Source organism: Gadus chalcogrammus, chromosome 4 (genome assembly GCF_026213295.1).
Source record: "Gadus chalcogrammus isolate NIFS_2021 chromosome 4, NIFS_Gcha_1.0, whole genome shotgun sequence".
Taxonomy (NCBI): domain Eukaryota; kingdom Metazoa; phylum Chordata; class Actinopteri; order Gadiformes; family Gadidae; genus Gadus; species Gadus chalcogrammus.
Window position 1 is genome coordinate 16000795 of NC_079415.1, and position 19218 is coordinate 16020012.

At 43.3% G+C, this 19218-nt stretch overlaps 3 protein-coding genes across 5 annotated transcripts; 1 reads left to right on the plus strand and 2 right to left on the minus strand.

Moving 5' to 3' along the window:
• Positions 1-203: 203 nt before the first annotated feature.
• On the minus strand, positions 204-1711 carry foxd1 (forkhead box D1). The gene has a single exon (XM_056589215.1). It carries the CDS (start codon positions 1709-1711, stop codon positions 662-664), a length of 1050 nt encoding a protein of 349 aa, XP_056445190.1. The 3' UTR covers positions 204-661.
• Positions 1712-9251: 7540 nt separating this feature from the next.
• btf3 (basic transcription factor 3) lies at positions 9252-13544 on the plus strand. 2 transcript variants are annotated; one of them, XM_056588582.1, is made up of 6 exons: positions 9252-9335; positions 10419-10487; positions 11129-11242; positions 11351-11552; positions 11895-11951; positions 13020-13544. In XM_056588582.1, the coding sequence occupies exons 2-6, from the start codon at positions 10419-10421 to the stop codon at positions 13064-13066; spliced, it is 489 nt and encodes a 162-aa protein (XP_056444557.1). In that variant the 5' UTR covers positions 9252-9335; the 3' UTR covers positions 13067-13544. The 2 variants fall into 2 exon arrangements, with proteins under 2 accessions (XP_056444557.1, XP_056444556.1); XM_056588581.1 differs by lacking the exon at positions 9252-9335 and adding an exon at positions 9357-9606.
• Positions 13499-18646, minus strand: LOC130381132 (ankyrin repeat family A protein 2-like). 2 transcript variants are annotated; one of them, XM_056588578.1, is made up of 8 exons: positions 17988-18646; positions 17623-17781; positions 17470-17535; positions 17009-17106; positions 16368-16493; positions 16156-16222; positions 15871-15951; positions 13499-15519 (listed from the first exon to the last, which is right to left on the minus strand). In XM_056588578.1, exons 1-8 carry the CDS (start codon positions 18244-18246, stop codon positions 15449-15451), a joined length of 927 nt encoding a protein of 308 aa, XP_056444553.1. In that variant the 5' UTR covers positions 18247-18646; the 3' UTR covers positions 13499-15448. The 2 variants fall into 2 exon arrangements, with proteins under 2 accessions (XP_056444553.1, XP_056444555.1); XM_056588580.1 differs by having other exon boundaries at positions 13501-15504.
• Between the last annotated feature and the right edge of the window lie 572 nt (positions 18647-19218).

Genomic DNA, 19218 nt, shown 5'->3' on the forward strand with positions numbered 1-19218 from the left:
ATAAATAATCACATTTCTAATCACACAACCTAGCTTTAATTTATTCTGATCTTTAGACAATAATCTTTTCATTTAAAACATTTAGATAAACTAGCTATTTCTCCCGGTTAATAAGCTTGTTTCCAAACTGAGATTTTTGAAAAACGATATTTATTCTTATTGAAAAACAAATAGTGTAAAAATATCACACTTCAATTCCACAATACTCTTCAAAGAATGTACAATATTTTATTACTGAAATAAACATACACTGCATATAAATGTAAGACGTTTTTTCTCTGTGTCCCCCGTTTACAAAGTACAAATCAAACGAATAAAAAACCCTTTGATTTGTGAAACTAAAAAAACAATGTGTTTGACACAAATACATCTGCTTTTTTTTTCTCCAAACATGATGATCGATCACCTGATTAATAAGTGGTTGTCCTGAGACGCCTAGGCGGAGACTGAGACCAATCATTCACTGGGGGAGCAACGTCAGAACCCAACGAGTCTGAACATAAATAGATCTCTTTTATACAGCATGAATATAGGCACGACTAGTGTTTTTATGTCCGTCATTCAGCTGTGTTTTATCAAATCAAACATACAAAAATAATCCTACCTTCAGAGGCTTTTGGGTTTTTGTTTTTGTTTTTCTTGAGAAAAAATAATTATGAAATTAACAGCCATGATTAGCACCGTTCACTATTCTGCTGGGAAAGTTCTCCACCACCGTGTGCAGAACGGTTCCGGGATGGACGCCCGCAGGCAGGCCGCTCGACCGAGGGGTCAGCGAGGATGGCAGCACCGGCACCCCAGAAGTCCGCGAGGCACATGAGTTGGTTGGACCCGGGGAACCCCCGATGAGGCTCTCTATTGAGAAGGGCGTCCGCTGCACCTGGGAGCCGGCCTTCTGCACGGGGGACCCGGTGGTCTGCAGACCCGGGCTCAGACCCGGGCTCAGCTGGGGGTAAAACCTAGTCCTCCCCAGGTCAGTTGTGGCAGGCATCAGGGACGGAGCGGGGATAATGGTTCCCGTGTGCGAGTGTCTGGATTGTCGCTGCTGCTGCTGCTGCTGCTGCTGCTGCTGAAATGCGAAAAGCGCAGAGTGCGTGTGGTAGGACTGCAGCTGGACCCCATACCCGTAGGGTCCATAGCCGTACGCGGCGGCGTTGGCCATAAAGCCCCCGTGCTCCCGCAGCAGGTCCTGTGCCTGCTGCCGCTTGAAGCGTTTCCTGCGTCTCAGAAAGCTGCCGTTGTCAAACATATCAGCCGACTCTGGATCCAGGGTCCAGTAGTTCCCCTTCCCGGGATTCCCTGGCTCCCGGGGTATCTTCACGAAACAGTCGTTCAGGGACAAGTTGTGTCGAATGGAGTTCTGCCAGGCGGGGAACTTTTCCCGATAGTACGGGAATCGGCCGCTGATGAAATCGCAGATCTCGCTGAGCGTGAGGCGCTTCTTGGGGCTCTGCAGGATGGCCATGGTGATTAAGGCGATGTAGGAGTAAGGTGGCTTCACCAGCGTGTTCTTACTCACTGGCTTGTAGGAGTCCCGGGAAGAGGAGCTGTCCGTGCAAGGCGGGGACCCGGACAGGATGAGGCCGTCCTGCAGGTCCGAGCCCTCGTCCACGTAGGAGCGCGTGTCCCCATCCTCCCCCTCACCCACCACGTCGATATCCGTCTCCTCCGACAGGAGGGAAGCATCCGACATCTCGGAGCTCAGAGTCATGGCTCCCGCGCGTTGGGATGTGGTCCAGGGCAAACGGCGAGGATCGAGAGAGGTGCGGACTCACAGCCGGTCCTCCTGCTTCAGGTCCTGGGAGGGGGGGCTGCGCGTCGAGCGGGGGTCGCCGGCGGTAAGAGACGTCTCCTTTCTCCTCTCCACTTCCATATGTGTTGTTCGCCCAGCTCAAGAGAGATCCAAGGGTCTGGGATGAATGGGGTGGTCTGAAAAGGGCCACATCTGAATCGTAGAAAGGGCGGATCTCTTGTGGGGCTTTATACCGACCCTCTGATCACATGGTCGGTGAGCGTCATCATGGATGTGGAGGAAAAAAAGGGAGACAACGAGGAAAAATATAACTTACAGAAAGGGGGAAATTAAACGCGAGTGGTTTCCGAAGTTTGGTGAGGCTTTTGTGGTCAATAATGGTCTAATTCGTTTGATTTTGGCCGATGCATTTCATTTTTTCAGTTAATAATGAATTGTTTTATTCTCAGGCTAATAGGCCTATGCCCCTATAGCCTGTAGCCTAACTACTACCTAAATAAATTCGGAATTATATCATACCATCGTTATGATCTGTATTTTTATAGACATCCCGTTCACACATTTTGGGTAACCTCCGGATGATCCGGGCGTCCTCATGGGTAACAGGGAACTGTAACTGTTAATCAGCCCCGGGTCCCACAGAGCTGCCGCCTCGCGGGCCTCACTCCCTCGCTGTAGCGAGGGAGTGTAGTGGTAGTTATTGAATATGCATGCGTTACTAAAGCCTAGGGTTCCAAAATTGGACAAAATAAATAAATTCACTTTTTTATTTCATCGTATGAAATAGGCCTAATATAGGCCTATCTTGGTTATAAATATAACGTTAACGTAAAATTGGTTCATTGGCTAATTCATCCACTGGTAAAGGTAGAAGACATTGGTCCAATATGTGGTCCTGTTGGTTGATTAAACCGTTCATTCAAATCAACACTTTAATGACTCTTGTTAATGCTATATAGATTATTGGCCTAGACCAACCCTCCCAATATCACTTGAATTATAGTCCGTATAAGATATTATTGGCTCGTTTTATGGCTACGAAGAAAATAAGACCAGTTTGTTCAAAATTAAATAATAGGCCTACGTATCCAATGAAACCAAGGAATCTCAGCAACAATGAGCTGTTCTTGATGTTATAGGCCCTCTGGCACGAACTTGAAGCATTTGTCTTTGGCATATTGGCATATTTCTTCAGAAAAGAACTAACGTACAAACGGTAGGCCTATAATTAGTCTATAGCAATAACATAGCTTAACTGCGGCACGTATAGGCCCCATAATTTCGGCCTGTGAGCCCATATGAATAAGGCTGTAGGCCTACATGTAGCGGAGCAGAGGTCTACACTCACCGCAGGGTTTGGCTACTCCTGGTGAATCAGGTTATAAGGTGACCTTTATGAAACCTCATCAGCACCATCTAGCGGTACATTTGTGCCATAATGAAATACCTTTGGGTACATGATGGGAGCTGATGTCTGAAGGCCCTCTGGCCTCCTTTACATGGGCTGCTTATTAAAGGCGATAAATGTTTCTCCTTAAGGAGAAACATTCTCCTTTACTTTACAAAGTGTGTTTACATCTAGCGATATCAGTGGTTTAAAGATTGAATGTGAGGATTGAATATGAATCTTTCAAATAAACATATTTAGAACGTGTTTAGGCCTAGGCCTACGCTCAAGTAGGCCTAAATGTCGAATAATCTGCTATATTATTTGCTTATGTCAAATAAGCGCTGCTTTTGGCTCCGTTACTTGGATTGTTTGCCTGTTAGAGTAGGCCTATGTTTTTTATAACCTATTAGTAACGTAACAAATGGAATCAGAATACAGCGGAAGAATTTGATATCGGATGCTTTCCTTTGATCATGAAAGAACACCCGATAGTTACTTAATAATAAGCCTACGTGTATTAAATCCTATCTTTGTCATGCTTGAATCCACCAGATAATGACCTTTTAAACAGACATCTTAACGGTTGAGCAGTAGGCGAGGGTTAGTAGGTAGGCCTTTATGAGGGGTGCGTTTACTCAGAACAGATTTAAGTTTTTGTTATGTAATATTTAATCACGTCCATCGCTAAATAAACAATAAGCCTATAATATAAGAATTGAAAATAAACATGTTGTGGCCCAAGTCGCTATGGCATATCACAATCCAGAGCATTGTTTAAGTCCTACACCTTCCACTCCTCCACGTGCCATAGAGCCAGTCCTGAGTTGTCGCCACCAGGAGATAAGGAGAGGAGGAGATGAGAAGATGAGGAGGATCGTGGGCTGGAACGCACAGCGATCCTCCCATGCGTGCTAAACCACCACAAAGTGCTCCTAATTCCCCTCTGCGATCAGAGGAGTGTCGTGCCCACACGGAGTATCGGGGAACCACTTAGCTGCTGTAGGCCTACCCAGCTGCTCCCTGGTTCTATCTCTGACTGAGAGCATTTAACATCAACTAGGCTATATGAGGCCCTGGGGGACACGGGATGAGGCCTATATCGTGTTGAACGGAACCCACTATTCACAGAGTCACAGACTATTCGATCATGGAAGAATAATGCTAATTATTTCAGTGAATGTATTGATCAGCTATTTGCATTCTGTGAGTTCTTCTCAACGCCTGCATAGTGAGATGTGGTGGAATTGAATTATGAACAGTTCGGTCGTGTTTATCCTTCGATCGAATTTTAGTATTTTTGTCACTTTTAAAACAATTTCAGCCGTCATTCATTTCATTGGCCTATTGGTTCCGTTTCCCTTATATAGGCCTATTCTATCTTTAATATCGATAGCAAAACTTAGGCTGTTTGTCATAATAAAAGGTCGTAGACCGCTTTTAAATCCAATCTCTAGAAAATATGTTGTGGGCATAGGCTAATTTCAATTGCGGAAGTTTTAATCTCCCCAAATATCGACCGACGGAATGACAAACAATAAATACATTCGTCAATGAATTATTGCTTGAGTAAATGTAGGCTATAGCACAAATACTGTTCCCAGTATTTAAGTAGGATAGGCATTAGGCTAATAAGAAGGACGGAGAACGATGCTTGAACGAAAAAATGATACGGCCTTGAAATGACAAAGAAAGATCGACCGGCCATCGACCTTTCCCAACTTTTAAGTTCATATCGCAGTAATTTATGTTTCTGTAGTCATGAAATAAGAGCTGGTTTTATCTTCAGCTATAGGTCGACCGCCTCGTCCTTTCCTGGGGCTGATGCTGCGGTGGATCCATCCCCGCTGGTCGCACTTGGCAACCACATTGAGAACCCCCCCCCCCAAGATTGACTCCGGGGAGGTTCTCAATGATTTCAAAGTGTATGACACAATATATCAAACTCTTGAAACTGTTGATTCATATGGCTCATAGGGTAACCCCCAACTCAATTTAGCAGGAAAACCAAATCCAACTTTTACGTATTCATGTGCCCACTCCATCCCAAAGAAATACTCTTTCAAGAATTGCAAATCTCCAAATGCATTTCTGGGAACTGGAAAAGCCCCTAGGAGGTATTTGCACAACTTTGGATGCAGATTCCCAATTGTGACTAATTACCTTCTGCCCTCTTCCCAAGTATGTAGCATCAAGGTTTCCAAGTTCTTTTTTCACAACTCATGTGGTAGCCCACATGTCGTCCCAGCTAACACAGCCAATATGTATGATTAATTATTTTCTATTCACCTATTTATTTAGCTTAGGGGAGGCACTCATCCAAATTACCTGAGATACAGGTCATTAAGGAACAGGTAAAGGGTTTGGCATCTTGCTCAGGGATGGCTACAGGTATACACTGAGGACCTTGAGACCTGTGTTTACAATTACATGTGAATTTTATGTGAAAAACATTGGGTCATTTTTTTGTGTTATGGTTTAGGTAATTCAATGTCCAATGGTAGCTTGATGCCATGCTGCTGGCGGCCCTTTTTCTCTCCATTGTGTTGGACGTTACTGCAGCAAAGATAGCGTTACACACACCATATAGGTACGTTTAGATTTAGCAGATGATTTTCTCAAAAGCGACTTACAATAAGTACATTTGTCAAAAGAAAGAAACAACTATATACCTCTGTCAGGACAGTAAGGATGTTCATAGAACTAAGTGCAAAGCACTTAGCCTACAATTGCTAGGTTAAGCCATTACCTGATACAACAAATAAAGCAAGGATATATTCTACACAACACTAAGTATTATTTTTACGTGTCAGAACGTACATCATACAATAAGTGCATACATTAAGCTCCAGGACAAACAAACATACAATAAGTGTGGAAGAGGGGTGTTTTTAGGAGAGTAAAGGAGTAGAAGAAGTGGTGGGGGGTAAGGGGAGAGGCTACTCAGAGTCCAGGTGAACTCTGAACACGTGAATCTTGAGTCGCTTGCCGGAGCTGGCGAGCGACTCTGCAGTCCTGGCATCGGCGGGGAGCACATTCCGACATCGCGGTGCCAAAACAGAGACGGGTTGTGACTTTGTTGTCCGACCTTTGCTGGCTTGGTAGCTGCCACACTCCACCTAGGTGGCTTTTCTGGGCTGCTCCAACTAAAGGACGCAGGGCGGTGAATTTGAATCCGGTTCAGTGTAATGTTTGCTGGAATGAACATGCCAATTGAGCTCCACTGCCATGCAGGAGGCTCTGCTGCCATTAGTGTGCCTGGAGATTGCTGGTTTAACCTGAGCACTGATTACTCAATGTTCCAGCCCCAGCATTCAATCAGACTCGGCCGGGTGAGGCTACTTAAACCAGCCATCATCCAAACACATTCCCACAGTTACCTTGTGGTGTTTTCCTCCTGGTATGTTTGGCATGACACCCCCTCTTGAGCCCAGCAGTGTTTATAACATTTATTGTCAGAAATATTCCCTTCTACACTACTAACGATAGCCTCAACATAAAGCTACCATTTTTTAAGAGCTATTATTTGATGCTTTGTTGCTAGAAATGGCCCAAAACGCCCTTCAGCCAATAGTGAGTGAAATACACCTTTATTTAAGTTGTTGTAGTTTCATAAACTTGCTCTCCCGACTCTTTTCTGCTCCCAATTTACAACTCTCAAATCGTATAACCTTTAATGCTCTATAATCTGTTGCTTTGGGAGCAGCACTCTGTCGATTTACAGTGATGAAGGTCTGTGGGGGGGGGGAACCATGAAAAGTATACAAGTATAAGTCTTGTTGTGCGGTTGGTACAGCGAGAATGGCTATAATCAATTGAAAGAACTATAATATTCCAAGAACATGTTTGTTCACATTTGTAGTTCTGGGAGTCAAAAGAGGCATACCTATTTTAATCAGTTTAATACGAAACTTCTACCAATAGGGGAGCTCCACTGGCACTGCTCCATCAAATACCCCCACCACCATTCAAGCCCTCATTACCACACAGTGAGCACTTTAAAGGCCGGCCTAAATAATTTCAGGGGATTACAATATTGTATCTATGCTTCAATGCTCCTTGTGTAATGAAGTTGACATGGGTCCTCTATGGTCAATCCTCCCTCCCAAACCCTTAAGAGAGCAATCATCCGCCGACCCGAACGGCTGCAGTCATTCAACTTAGCGGTTGGAGCGGTCATCATCCCACGGGGTCACTGGTTTGATTCCCCGCTGCACGGCAGTGGGGCGTCACGCAGCTAGCCAGCAGAACCATGACCCCATTGCATCTTAGTCACTTCTGAAGATAGGTCGAGGTCTGGGGGGCCCGTCCTGGTGGTAAGGGCCTCCTCTGCACCAGGGATCGCCTGAATCTCCATATCAGAGATTCATAATCACGGGGAAGACTGCTGGCTTGACAGTTGTGCAGAAGACAGTCTTTGTCACCCTCCACAAGGAGGCTAAGCCTCAAAAGGTCATCGCCAAAGAAGCTGTCTGTTCACAGAGGGCTGTATCCAAGCGTATTCATAGAACGTTGACTTGTGGGAGAAAGTGTGGTAGAAAAATGTGCACAAGCAACAACAGGGATAACTGCTGCCCTGAGAGGATGGTCAAGCAAAGGCCATTCAAAAATATGTGGGGGCTTCACAAGTGGAGTGAGGCAGGAGTCAGTGCATCAAGAGCCACCATGCACAGATGCGCAGGACATGGACTACTACAACTGCCACATTCCTTGTGTGAAGCCACTCCTGAACCAGAGAAAATGTCAAAAGCGTCTTACCTAGGCTAAGAGAACTGGTCTGTCACTCAGAGTTCTGTCGCTCTTTTCATTTGGAAATCAAGGTCCCAGAGTCTGGAGATAGAATGGAGAGGCACAGAATCCAAGTTGCGTGAAGATTCTTCAGTCAGTGATGATTTGGGGAGACAGACATGTCATCTTCTGGTGTTGGTCCACGGTGTTTAATCAAGTCCAAAGTCAACACAGCTGTCTACCAGGACATTTTAGAGCACTTCATGCTTCCTTCTGCTCACAGGCTTCATGGAGATGCTGATTTAATTTTAAAGCAGGACTTGACAACTGCCCACACTGCCAGAAGTACCAACACCTGGTTTAAGGACCATAGGATACTGTGCTTGATTGGCAGAAAACTCGCCTGATTTGAACCCCATAGAAAATGTATGGGGCATTGTCAAGAGGAAGATGAGAGACACAAGACCCAACAATGCAGACGAGCTGAAGGCCGCTATCGAAGCAAGCATGGGCTTCCATAACACCCACAGAGCCAAATGCTGATTGACTCATGCTAAAGGAGCCCCAAACAAGTACTGAGTGCCTATACGAGAACATACTTCTCAGATGGTCAACATTTCCGTATCAAAAATATATTCTTTACTGGTCCTATAAATTATTCAAATGTTCAGAGACACTTAATTTAAGGTTTTCATGAGCTGTAAACTATGATCATCAAGATTATTACAAATAAAGGCTTGACATATTTCACTTTTGGTGGAATGAATCAATGTAATACACAAGTTTCACTTTTTAAATTGAATTATTAAAATGAATTAACTTTATTGAGATTAACCTGTATAGATGCTATACGACTTTAAGAACAGGATCTTGCTTGTTGCAGCAAAGCTCTAGGGTTCATCCTGGTTGCAATTTGGAGATAAGTATTTTAGCATGCAGTTCAGACGGTTCTTCACAATGATAGCAACAGTAGAGGGTACATATTTACTTAATGAAATCAGTGGCAATCAGGGACTCAAACACACATCCATTATGTTCACATGCATTCTGTATCTTAATAAAACAAAGGCCTACTGTTCAATGTGTTAGACTCTCTACCACACACACACACACACACACACACACACACACACACACACACACACACACACACACACACACACACACACACACACACACACACACACACACACACACACACACACACACACACACACACAGTGCACTGGCAGACAATAAGATCATTTATGCAGGCTTTTGGTGAATAGGAATGTGCTTATAAATTGTGGTCAATTGGTTTTTCAGATGTACATTTTGAAACACATTAATTTCAGAAACACATTGACAAACTTTAATAGAATCGCTTTTTTTTTTTTCTTGGGCACCTTCTTCTACTTACGTCACTTCCGCCATCCTCTCCCACTTCCATCTTGCTCCCCGCGTGTGCCTGGTACAAATATACCACAGGTTAGTGAAGCGCTTATTTCTACCTATTTGCATCCCTGTTTCTTATTCAAATTTAACGGTACCCGTTGAATCGAAAAGCCCAATTTCTCTGTGTAATTCTGAAGAAAATGAAACCCTGCGTGTGGTGAACTATCTGTTAAAAATAATGTGACTCTCGGGCCCGACGATCTGCTGCCAAAGAGGCTAAAGTTAGCGTTAGTTTATGTTCACAATGCTGTGTATATGGGAAACATCTTACTTAACGCGTTGTGAGGATCTACTAATAACTGAGGTAACCTCCCATGACTTCATTCACTTGAACCCTTGATGGCTTTGAATCGCAAGCCAGGGCTGCTAAAGTATGACGGCCGGGGCAGGAGGCTACATTGTGTCCCCCACGTTTCCTCTATTGTTTTGACGTTACAGTCTCAAAGTAGGCAAACGGATCAAGTTCCCCTCAGCCTCCACTGGTCGTTGGCCGCCACACCCACACTATCGCCGATTGCATGTGTATGTATGTGTGTGAGTTTATGGGTGTTGCCTTGATGGCTATCTATGTTTGCTGAGCATGCAGCACGCCGTATTGTGTGTGTGTGTGTGTGTGTGTGTGTGTGCGGGTCCGATCACTGAGCATTGTGCGCAATACTTACCGACCGCCTCTGTTAGATCTGAAATCCCAACCTCACGGGTCACTGGTAGACCAGTTCAATGCCTTTGATCATACACATGCCATCCGTAAATGTTGTTTGTTATAAATGTTGCTAGGGGTTTGTGCTTTAGTTGGCACATCAGGGCATGGCACACTTGACAGCAGAGGAGTGTGTATGTCATGTGTAGGCCTAACCACCCCGTGGGGAGCCTTGTTCCCCGGCGTCCGATCTGGTGGCCTGTTCCTCTTGCGTTCTTGAAAAACTTCCCTTTTTAAAAAGTAGAGTAGAAGGCGCTTCATATGTTCTGTTGTAACCTTGCAATATCGCATGTTCTTATGCGCAGAATTGCGAGTATGGCTAATCCAAGTGTATACAGACACTTAGATCACCGTGACTCTTGTGAGAAGCTCCAGTGACGCATGCGTAATGTGACTCAACTGTCTTGCTTTTCCAGATGAAAGACACGATCATGAATCCAGAAAAACTCGCCAAACTTCAGGCACAGGTTCGCATCGGCGGAAAGGTACGTGTTGGATGAACGTGAGGTGCTGCATGCATTGGAAAACACTACATATGATGGATCAATTGCCATTGTGTAATTTTGTTTTATGTTTTTGTCCAAATAGAAAGAAAAATCCTAATATCATTTTGAAATCTTACATGAAGGCTGAAGAACGTGGACAATCTTTTGTAGTGGCCCCTTTACTGGCCTTTGTGACATCCCAGTTCAGCTCGTGGGTCACTTGACATTATGTCAGGCTATGCTTGACAAAGGAAAATTTGCTATTGTAGAGCTGTCCGTCTATAGACTCAGCCATTCTGCACTCATTTTAAACAATTGTAAATACTCGTGTGTAATACCAGGAGGTGAGCTCCAATGATGGCTCCATAGATTCCCATCCCTATCACACATGCATATGATCTACATGAAAGACGATCATAATATTGCATCAATTGCACTCCTAGCCCTCCCTGGAAGGAGGCCCTCACTGTCCCAACCAATGATTCGTCCTTTCTCATTCAGGGTGTTATTCCAGCGTGTTTCCTTGCAACTATAGCATAACCGGCTTTCATTTTGAAATGTCAGGCTATGTTTGACAAAGGAAAACGGACCGTCTGCTTGTTTCGTTCTCACCGACTTTTGTAACCTTCCCGCTCTAACAGGGCAGTGCTCGCAGGAAGAAGAAGGTTGTGCACAGGACAGCGACCGCCGACGACAAGAAGCTGCAGTTCTCCTTAAAGAAGCTCGGCGTCAACAATATCTCCGGTATCGAAGAGGTGGGCAGGTTTCCCCTTCAGCCCTCGACTCGTTTCGGTCACTCACCAGAAGCGATGTAAATGTCGTGTTTTGGAAAATAACGAGAAGACGTTCTTGTTGTGTTGCAGGTTAACATGTTCACAAACCAGGGAACAGTGATCCACTTCAACAACCCCAAAGTCCAGGCATCCCTGGCGGCCAACACCTTCACCATCACCGGCCACGCGGAGAACAAGCAGCTGACAGAGATGCTGCCCAGCATCTTGAACCAGCTGGGCGCAGACAGCCTGACCAGCCTACGGAGACTAGCCGAGGCCCTCCCCAAACAAGGTCAGTGCAGGAAACATGAAGGACTTGGGATGCATTGTTGGAGCCCTAGCGCATGGTGCTGCGTTGACTGGGACTGGGAAGGGCTAAGTGCTTTTACAAGGGTCACCAGTGGATGTTTTGGCTGCAAAGTGTGGATCCATGAAGTGGTGGTGTTGAGTTTTCCAGTGATGGCAGTAGCATTGAATTAACAGATGAATGAGGTGTAAGCCGCTCCCTGCGTTTTAATTAGTTAAGTTTGTGTATGATTTTGTGTGTGTGTGTGCGTCTGAGGTCTTCAGCAGCAGAAAGTAAATGAAATCGCTGGTCAAGATATTTTCTAACGGTTCTTTGATGGTCTTACAGCTTCAGATGGAAACGCACCAATCGCAGAAGTAGAGGAGGAAGACGATGACGTTCCAGGTCAGTTCTACATTTACGACTGTCATTTTCATTCGAAATGTCATCTCAAAATCATTCTTAAAAGCAGTTTTTTTTTTTAATCGATTTAAGAATTATTATATAAAGAACTTGAGAATAATTCTAAAGTTTGATGTTTTCCAAACAATATTATATATTATAACATGGTGTGCAGATTTTAGGGCTCACTTTGTTCCTGCATATTTTGCAGTAGATGTTTTAAATTCATCTTGAATTATACGATTCATTTCAAGTTTGGCTTACACCTTTGACTGTTTACAATGGGCCCGCATCTTGCAATGTATTGTTCTTGTGGACAAATTGCTGCAGGTTTGATTTCTTTTGATTTGCGGAGTGCGTGGATAAGGGAATTCATCAACGGGGCGATTACTCCGGGCTTCAGGGTTAATGTCTGAAACCGTCTCCAGTGTTTGGATTTTCCCAAACCAAGTTTGCTTTTCTTTGTAGATAAAACAGGCCAGACGCATGAGGTTGCTATCATAATTATCCCAACCTTTCCAAGTACTAATTTTTCCTGAAACCAAAGTTTGCGCAAATGTTACAAATGACTCCACACATGACAATTTTTTTTCATAAGGAAACGTTTGAAGCCGGGGACACATGTGAACTGCAATCGCTTTTATGGTGTAATTGGAGTCAAATTCCTTTTGTTCCTGCTGTGAATTTTTGTGTTTTTGAGGCGATTGGAATTGTTTCCATGTTAACCCTCAGTCTCACCCCCCAAGCATCTAAGTGGGATGGTAGATTGCTAATATTTCATTGAGCAATTTAGGCCAATCTCTGGTATCCCAGTGTGAACATTTGTACAGCTGTCTGCAGTAGTAGTGAGGGGGGGGGGGGGGAGGATTCTTAACCCATCATAATCCTCAGACCGGGGGTACAGCGGCCCTGGGTGGGGGTTGGATTACAGCCCGTATTACATTTCACATCAACATGTTTCTGAAACATGTTCAGGGACCTGTAACATAATCTGGGCCTATTTTAGGTGAGAGTAGTGCAGGTCTTCTTTCCACTTGGGCCTAAATTAAACCAATTGACTCTTTCTTTCAGATCTGGTTGAGAACTTTGACGAAGCTTCAAAGGATGAGGCGAACTAGAGGCAACGCGGCTCGCCGGAGTGCTGAGACTTGACAGGAACATGTTGGGAACAAGACTTTTATATATTTGCATAAGTGTAAAGTAACTTGTAAAAACTGTACTGTGGCACATTTTTCACCGTATTTTTTTTTTGTTTCAGTCTCCATTTTGGGGGGCCTTCATATCAATTTTTCATTCAGTCCCAAGTCCAACTAATGCTTTGTCATTACCAAGTGGTATATTCTTTGGTTGACATTTCTCCATTTGAGAGATCATGCAGCCAAACAAGCTCTGATGTAGCTCTCTGTATTATTCGTTTGTCATGGACGTTCTATAGGTCGATTTTCTTGAATGGTTTCTCCCCAACATCTGATGTTAGTGCATGCTACACCTCTTCACATGAGTGAGGTGAACAGTACATCTACCTTATCATTTCCAGTATGTGCTTCAGTGATATTCCCAAATCTGACGACCAATAAACTTATTTGCAAGTCATTATATTATTGCCTGTCTTGACATTTGTTTTATTCTAACCCATACTTTAATACAAGTACAACACAAACCAAGCACCATCTCATTGGAAGGTGAGTAGAATTAATTTGGATGTCTCTTAAATTCATTCAAGTAGAGGTAACCATAATGTCCAGTAGTATATGGTACAGTGAAAGACAACTTTCTGTTAAATCTATGCTTCTTTAATAACCTAATGGTTATTGTTGGCTGCATAACCAGGACCCAGCCCTCTAATGATCAGTGTCTGCTGCTTAGTCCAGGAAGCAGAAGGCTGCTCTATTGCAGAGCTTTACTTGAGAAGCTAGTTTATTTTGTTTTTAATGTCACTTTTTAACAAGCATTCACATCCTCCATTTTTAAATAAGTTATTGCACCTCAGCATTGTACAAATCTGTAAAGCTATAACTTTAAAATTGTAAATAAAAACTTTATTTTAGCAGTGGGATAGACCAATATTGAGGTCTGAATGGCGCTAGAGGGGTCACTAGTAGGCTAGGTTGACATGACCTTTAACGAAAAACATCCATATGTTTTCATAATGTACCAAAGTGCAAACGCTATTAAAAGTGATACTACAAAAAGACCCCCCTCTGTGAGGCTATCAATACTGAAGGTACACCAGTGTTCAACAACTATATTATAGGTTAAAGCAATGGCAACAGTTTTAAATACACATTTTTCATTTTCTGTAAAATGAAAGCACCGAAAGGTATACTGATGGCATGTATTGCAAAAAAAACAACATACAAACAAATAAACACAAAAGAATCTGTCTTAATTTCCACATTTACCAAAACACATGCATGCAGCTACACTGGATTGCAAATTGGGATGGATTTAATAAATCACTCCTTTCAAGCACAGTATGAAATCACAGCAATCGTTGATATAAAATCCCATGACAAGGAGGCAATGTTGAATTGAATGCCTGCAAATTGATTGATTCTGATTTTTCAGAACGGTTGTGGGGGCCCTTTTATAAACGCAAGGGCGTCCATTTTACCCCCAGGTATAAGGTTGATAAGTCAAGTTATTTAAAAATTGATCCCCTTCATAAGTGGTCTATTGTTTAATACCTGGTGGATTCTCGGTGCGAGATATCCTCAATTTCCATTAAAAATTAATAGTAACAACTTTAGTATACCTCTGGTGGTAAAACAGGGGCCTTGCACAGGTTATCAGTACTCAAAAAGACATGCTACATGTATGAAGAAATCCGGTTAAACTCCCCTGGTCTTAATGTGCTACTTTATCCTCCAGTTTAAATAAGAAAACATGTGCGAACAACTTCCATGCCAATTGATTTAGCTAATATGTAGGTTCCAGAGGTTGGCCCTGTGTCTCAACTATCAAAACTCATAATGTGCATTGGTTGAAAAGGCTAAGCATGTGCTCTTCAGAACCATGCAGGTATAGTCATTTCTTCTCGCCGTTTAGACATGTTTTATTAGCCATCCTCCTACCCTATTTAAAACCGTCTCTGCTCTATTCACACGGTGAACAATAAATAGAGGATCAAATTAAAGTATAAAGTACTGCCCATGTTCTGAAAGTTAGGTACTGAATGCCCTTATTTAAATCAGTGAATAGAGCAGAGCTGTTACAGGAGGTATCATCAACTCCACATACCTATTCACAAGAGATTCAATGCAGGGGGAATCCTGGGTAATGGCCATTAATGAAATATTATGGCCCTTCTAGTATTGACTTTGAACCGGTGGTTTCAAAGTTTGTTGTGGGAGTGAGGAATGGCGTTTCCCATTGTTTGACACAGTGATAAACATTGTATCCTTCAATGTTTGACTTCTTCAGCATCGCCCAGGTCTGGTCCTTTATGTCTAGCTGACAGACATGTATGACTAGCTGTAACTTCAGAGCTTCGTCCAGAGTCACTCTCTGATCGCCACCAGTAGCTTCAGTAAATGGGCTTCCATCACCTGTTGAACTGATGGAGAAAGATCTGTCAAGGGCAAGGGAATTTAGTGTCTTGTTTTCAGTTTGTCAGTAACATGGTAGCCCCATGTATCACAGCTGCTAACATCTATTGAGGCCCTGCTTTTGCTATTGCCTGATCAGCCCTTGGAAGAGACAGGTTGAAATCGTTATTGTTATACATCGAGAAAGACCCAACAGCACATTTCTCTGTGGTGCCTTTAATGTGGACTGCCTTTGTAAAGCTACAACATTGATATCATGTTATTCAGAAAATGACATTTGCATTTTCTTATTGTTCTAACATACATTACGTCCTACAGAAATATAGGGTTATACACAACATGTATATAGATGTATATATTTGTAGTTTACGTACCATTCCTATGGCCCATAGCCACGGCCATATCCATGGCATTGAATCCTGAATCAGACTCCATGGTGGGGTCCGAGCCACTTTCTGGAACACAAGAGTCCCAGTACATAACTAGACATTCACATTATACTGCATCTATGGACCTTTATCACAAAGCATTCAATCAGATATCAATAGTGAACTGATTATGAGACATCCCTCCCGAAGGGAGATGTTTACAAATCAGTGCCGTTGGGCGATATCTTGCATCATAGTCTCCTGTTGGTACAATGAACAGCGTCAGCTCACCCAGTAGGATCTCCACACAGCGGACGTGGTTCCCGTGAACTGCGTAGAGCAGAGGGGCACCACCGTTCTGAATAAAAGAGGCAGAGTTACTACAGATCAATTGTGGAACACCACCACATACCTTTAACACCAAGGTGAATGCTACGTCTCTGACTAAAAAGTGGTGTTTGTCTTCTATTTGCTGAGTGAACTGCAGACGAATGGAGCCTTACCCAATCGTATTCGTTGACGTCCACCCCACAGTCGATGAGCATTTTCACGATGTCCGTGTAGCCCTTGCTGCAGGCCAGAGACAGTGCGCTTTCACGCCCTTTAGCCAAGAGGTTGGGGTCCGCACCCTAAGAGGAACACAACAGGTGGGCTCTTGTGAGTGAGATAGCATGGTCAAAATTTGAACTCATTCATGTTAGTGACTGCATTCAGATTTTAAGTTGAATAGTATTGTAGGTACAATTTAAGAGCTGTTATTTTAGAGGAATTTGTTAGGAATGGCCTGAGCCATCGGTTAGCCATTTGAATGATGTGCACTCTGAGAATATCTGTTTTTAGCAGACTGCGCCTGCTTCTGTATGGATTTGGATTTTTGCCCCTGATTGATTCCGGGATCCATCTTGCATGTCAATCACAGATGTGTGAAATGCAGGTGGAGAAACTTAAGAGACGGAGGCAGCTGAGAGGGAAGGGATGATTTTGAGGTTGTTTAGTTTCAAATTCTTCCTTTCTTCAGTTTTTTTCTGCTCACTCTCTTTACCACATCAGAATCTTGCTTTCCTACAGCAGCTTTAAGCGGAATTGTACTGACAAGGATCGGTAGATGAATCCTGCGCTGTGATTAAAATGATTCATCCCTTACGTTTTGGAGCAGGAATTCAACAACAGCTATTTGTCCGTGTGCAGCGGCCCACATGAGGGGCGTGAAGCCTTCTTCATCCTGTAGGTTTATCACAGTCTCTGGGATCCACACAAGTCACCGAAGGAAAAATAAATCAGGGTTACCATCGCAACACGTCTTCATATAGGAGGCAACCTGACCTGATAGTGCAAAATAATGATCAGCTTATTACATCACTTGATTTGGGTACTACTTACATTTATGCAATATATATTTTACTCTACAGGGACATTAACCTAAAACCGTGTATTCCAGGAAACCTCTACACTATGTCGTTAAACTTTAAATCCTCACTCTAGATTAAAAGTTATTTATATCAGGATAAAGAGAAATGTTAAATTCCCATGGTTACTTGAGTTTGTTAAGGCCGATTCCATTAGCAACGAGAAGGTGTGTGAATAACTTATACAATAGCTGCTTACCTTGTTCGATTCTGCTCGCTAGAAACACCATTTCTCCTTGTGCAGCCAGTTGATGGATCGATAATGCTGGAAGACAAAGATAAAGTGTTGTCGGAGCTGAAATTGGACTTATCATTACAAAGTAAATCTAACACATGCCCTCCGTATACTTACAGTGCACCAGTAGAGGGGTAGAAGACACCTCGTTGCCACGATGCTTGTTGGTGAGTGTGGTGGACTGCTTGATGGGGGAGAAGTGCTTGGTGGTGGACGGGGTGTAAACATGGCGCACGTGTATCCCAGGTGATGGGGAGGTCTGGATGTTACACTCCGCTGGAACAGACAGGGGAAAAAGGGGGAAATTTCAGCCAACATAGTAATTATCCAATTCATTAATCGCTTAAAATCTTGCTTTTGCACGGCCCCGTTCTCTAAGTAATTACTCACACTCACACAAAGTGGATAGAGCGAAACAAGTGAAAGCATATTGCTTGTGAGGTTGTAAACTGCAACAGAATGCTCGCCTGGTCGGTTTTTACCTTTGAACAAAACAGAAGCAACCTCCAGATCAGAGTTGACCTGGTCCTGTATGTTCTTGCTGTCCTCCTCGTTGAGGGACTTGACGAACCTCGAGCAGACGTTCATGTCAAAGCGGTTGGGGAGGATGAACTTGATCCCCATGGCAACGTTCTGGGTACCAGCCTCCTCTGACATCGCGCCCACCGTCTGCTCGGTCTTGATGGTCATGTCTGGCATCACGCAGATCCCCTCCATTTCTTCAGAGACCAGGGCGTCCATGAGGAGTTCACGATCGGTTCAGACTACTGTCTGATGGTCGATACCCTTCCTTTGTTCTTGTGTTGGGATAAGGCAGTGCAGCGTAGTGTTGTATCGCCAATGTGTGGTCGCTGTGTACATGGTATACGTCAAACTCAGTGAGCTAGTTTGGCTATTGTGTTAGCTATGTCTTGTATGGCTTTAGAATAAAGCAATACAACTAACAGCTGGTTACTACAGTATATTCATTACAGTGAGACTACAAACAATGAAAAAACAAATACCCCAGGAAGCATATTATCTCAAGTATATGTGTGAGGCAGTCGCTCTGGAATCCTTTCGCCTTATTATTTTGCGCATGCGCAGGAGAACCGCGACAATGCAGGCTGCACGCCACACTCGACCTGCTCATTCGTTCCGTGCCGTGCTAATGCAAGCGATTATTTCTTTATAGGTCCATGCGATTAGGACATGAGGCTGCCATGGTGTCTTTAATATTGCAACAACCAAAAAAAGGAGAAATATTAGAATGCAGTTTCTTTGTTTACGTCATACTTGTTTCGATCTATGATGGATTTCATTCATTTGTGTGCAGGTTTGCAATGTGAAACCGATTAAGGGTTTTTGGGGAATATTTGGAATAATTGATTTATTTCCGAATTATTTATTTGAGTTTATTTTTTTGTGGAACAAGCATATAAAAAACCTATATTAGGAAAGACATTTTATTTATTTATTTACCCAACCAGCTTGCTAGGCTATTGGCTATTGATTATTCCTATTATGTATGGCCTACTATACATTTGTTTGATTGTTTTAACTTTAACTGCCTTGACTAAGTGACACCTGGATGCAAAACCTGTGAAAGTATGTTTATAGGCTTTTCAGGATAAGAAATACTTCCGCAAACATAGCAGTTATCCAATTCATTAATCCCAAGATCTTGTGTTTGTATAGCCTGGTTCTCTACATAATCACACACACACACACACA

Coding starts and splice junctions, on each gene's coding strand:
- LOC130381132 (XM_056588578.1), bottom strand. CDS start 18,246: ATGGACGCCCTGGTCTCTGAAGAAATGGAGGGGATCTGCGTGATGCCA. Junction 17,782..17,987: donor TGCTTCTGTTTTGTTCAAAG/GTAAAAACCGAC, acceptor TGTCTGTTCCAG/CGGAGTGTAACATCCAGACC. Junction 17,536..17,622: donor TACCCCTCTACTGGTGCACT/GTAAGTATACGG, acceptor TTTGTCTTCCAG/CATTATCGATCCATCAACTG.
- foxd1 (XM_056589215.1), bottom strand. CDS start 1,711: ATGACTCTGAGCTCCGAGATGTCGGATGCTTCCCTCCTGTCGGAGGAG.
- btf3 (XM_056588581.1), top strand. CDS start 9,538: ATGTTCACAATGCTGTGTATATGGGAAACATCTTACTTAACGCGTTGT. Junction 9,607..10,418: donor AGGATCTACTAATAACTGAG/GTAACCTCCCAT, acceptor TTGCTTTTCCAG/ATGAAAGACACGATCATGAA. Junction 11,553..11,894: donor CGAGGCCCTCCCCAAACAAG/GTCAGTGCAGGA, acceptor ATGGTCTTACAG/CTTCAGATGGAAACGCACCA.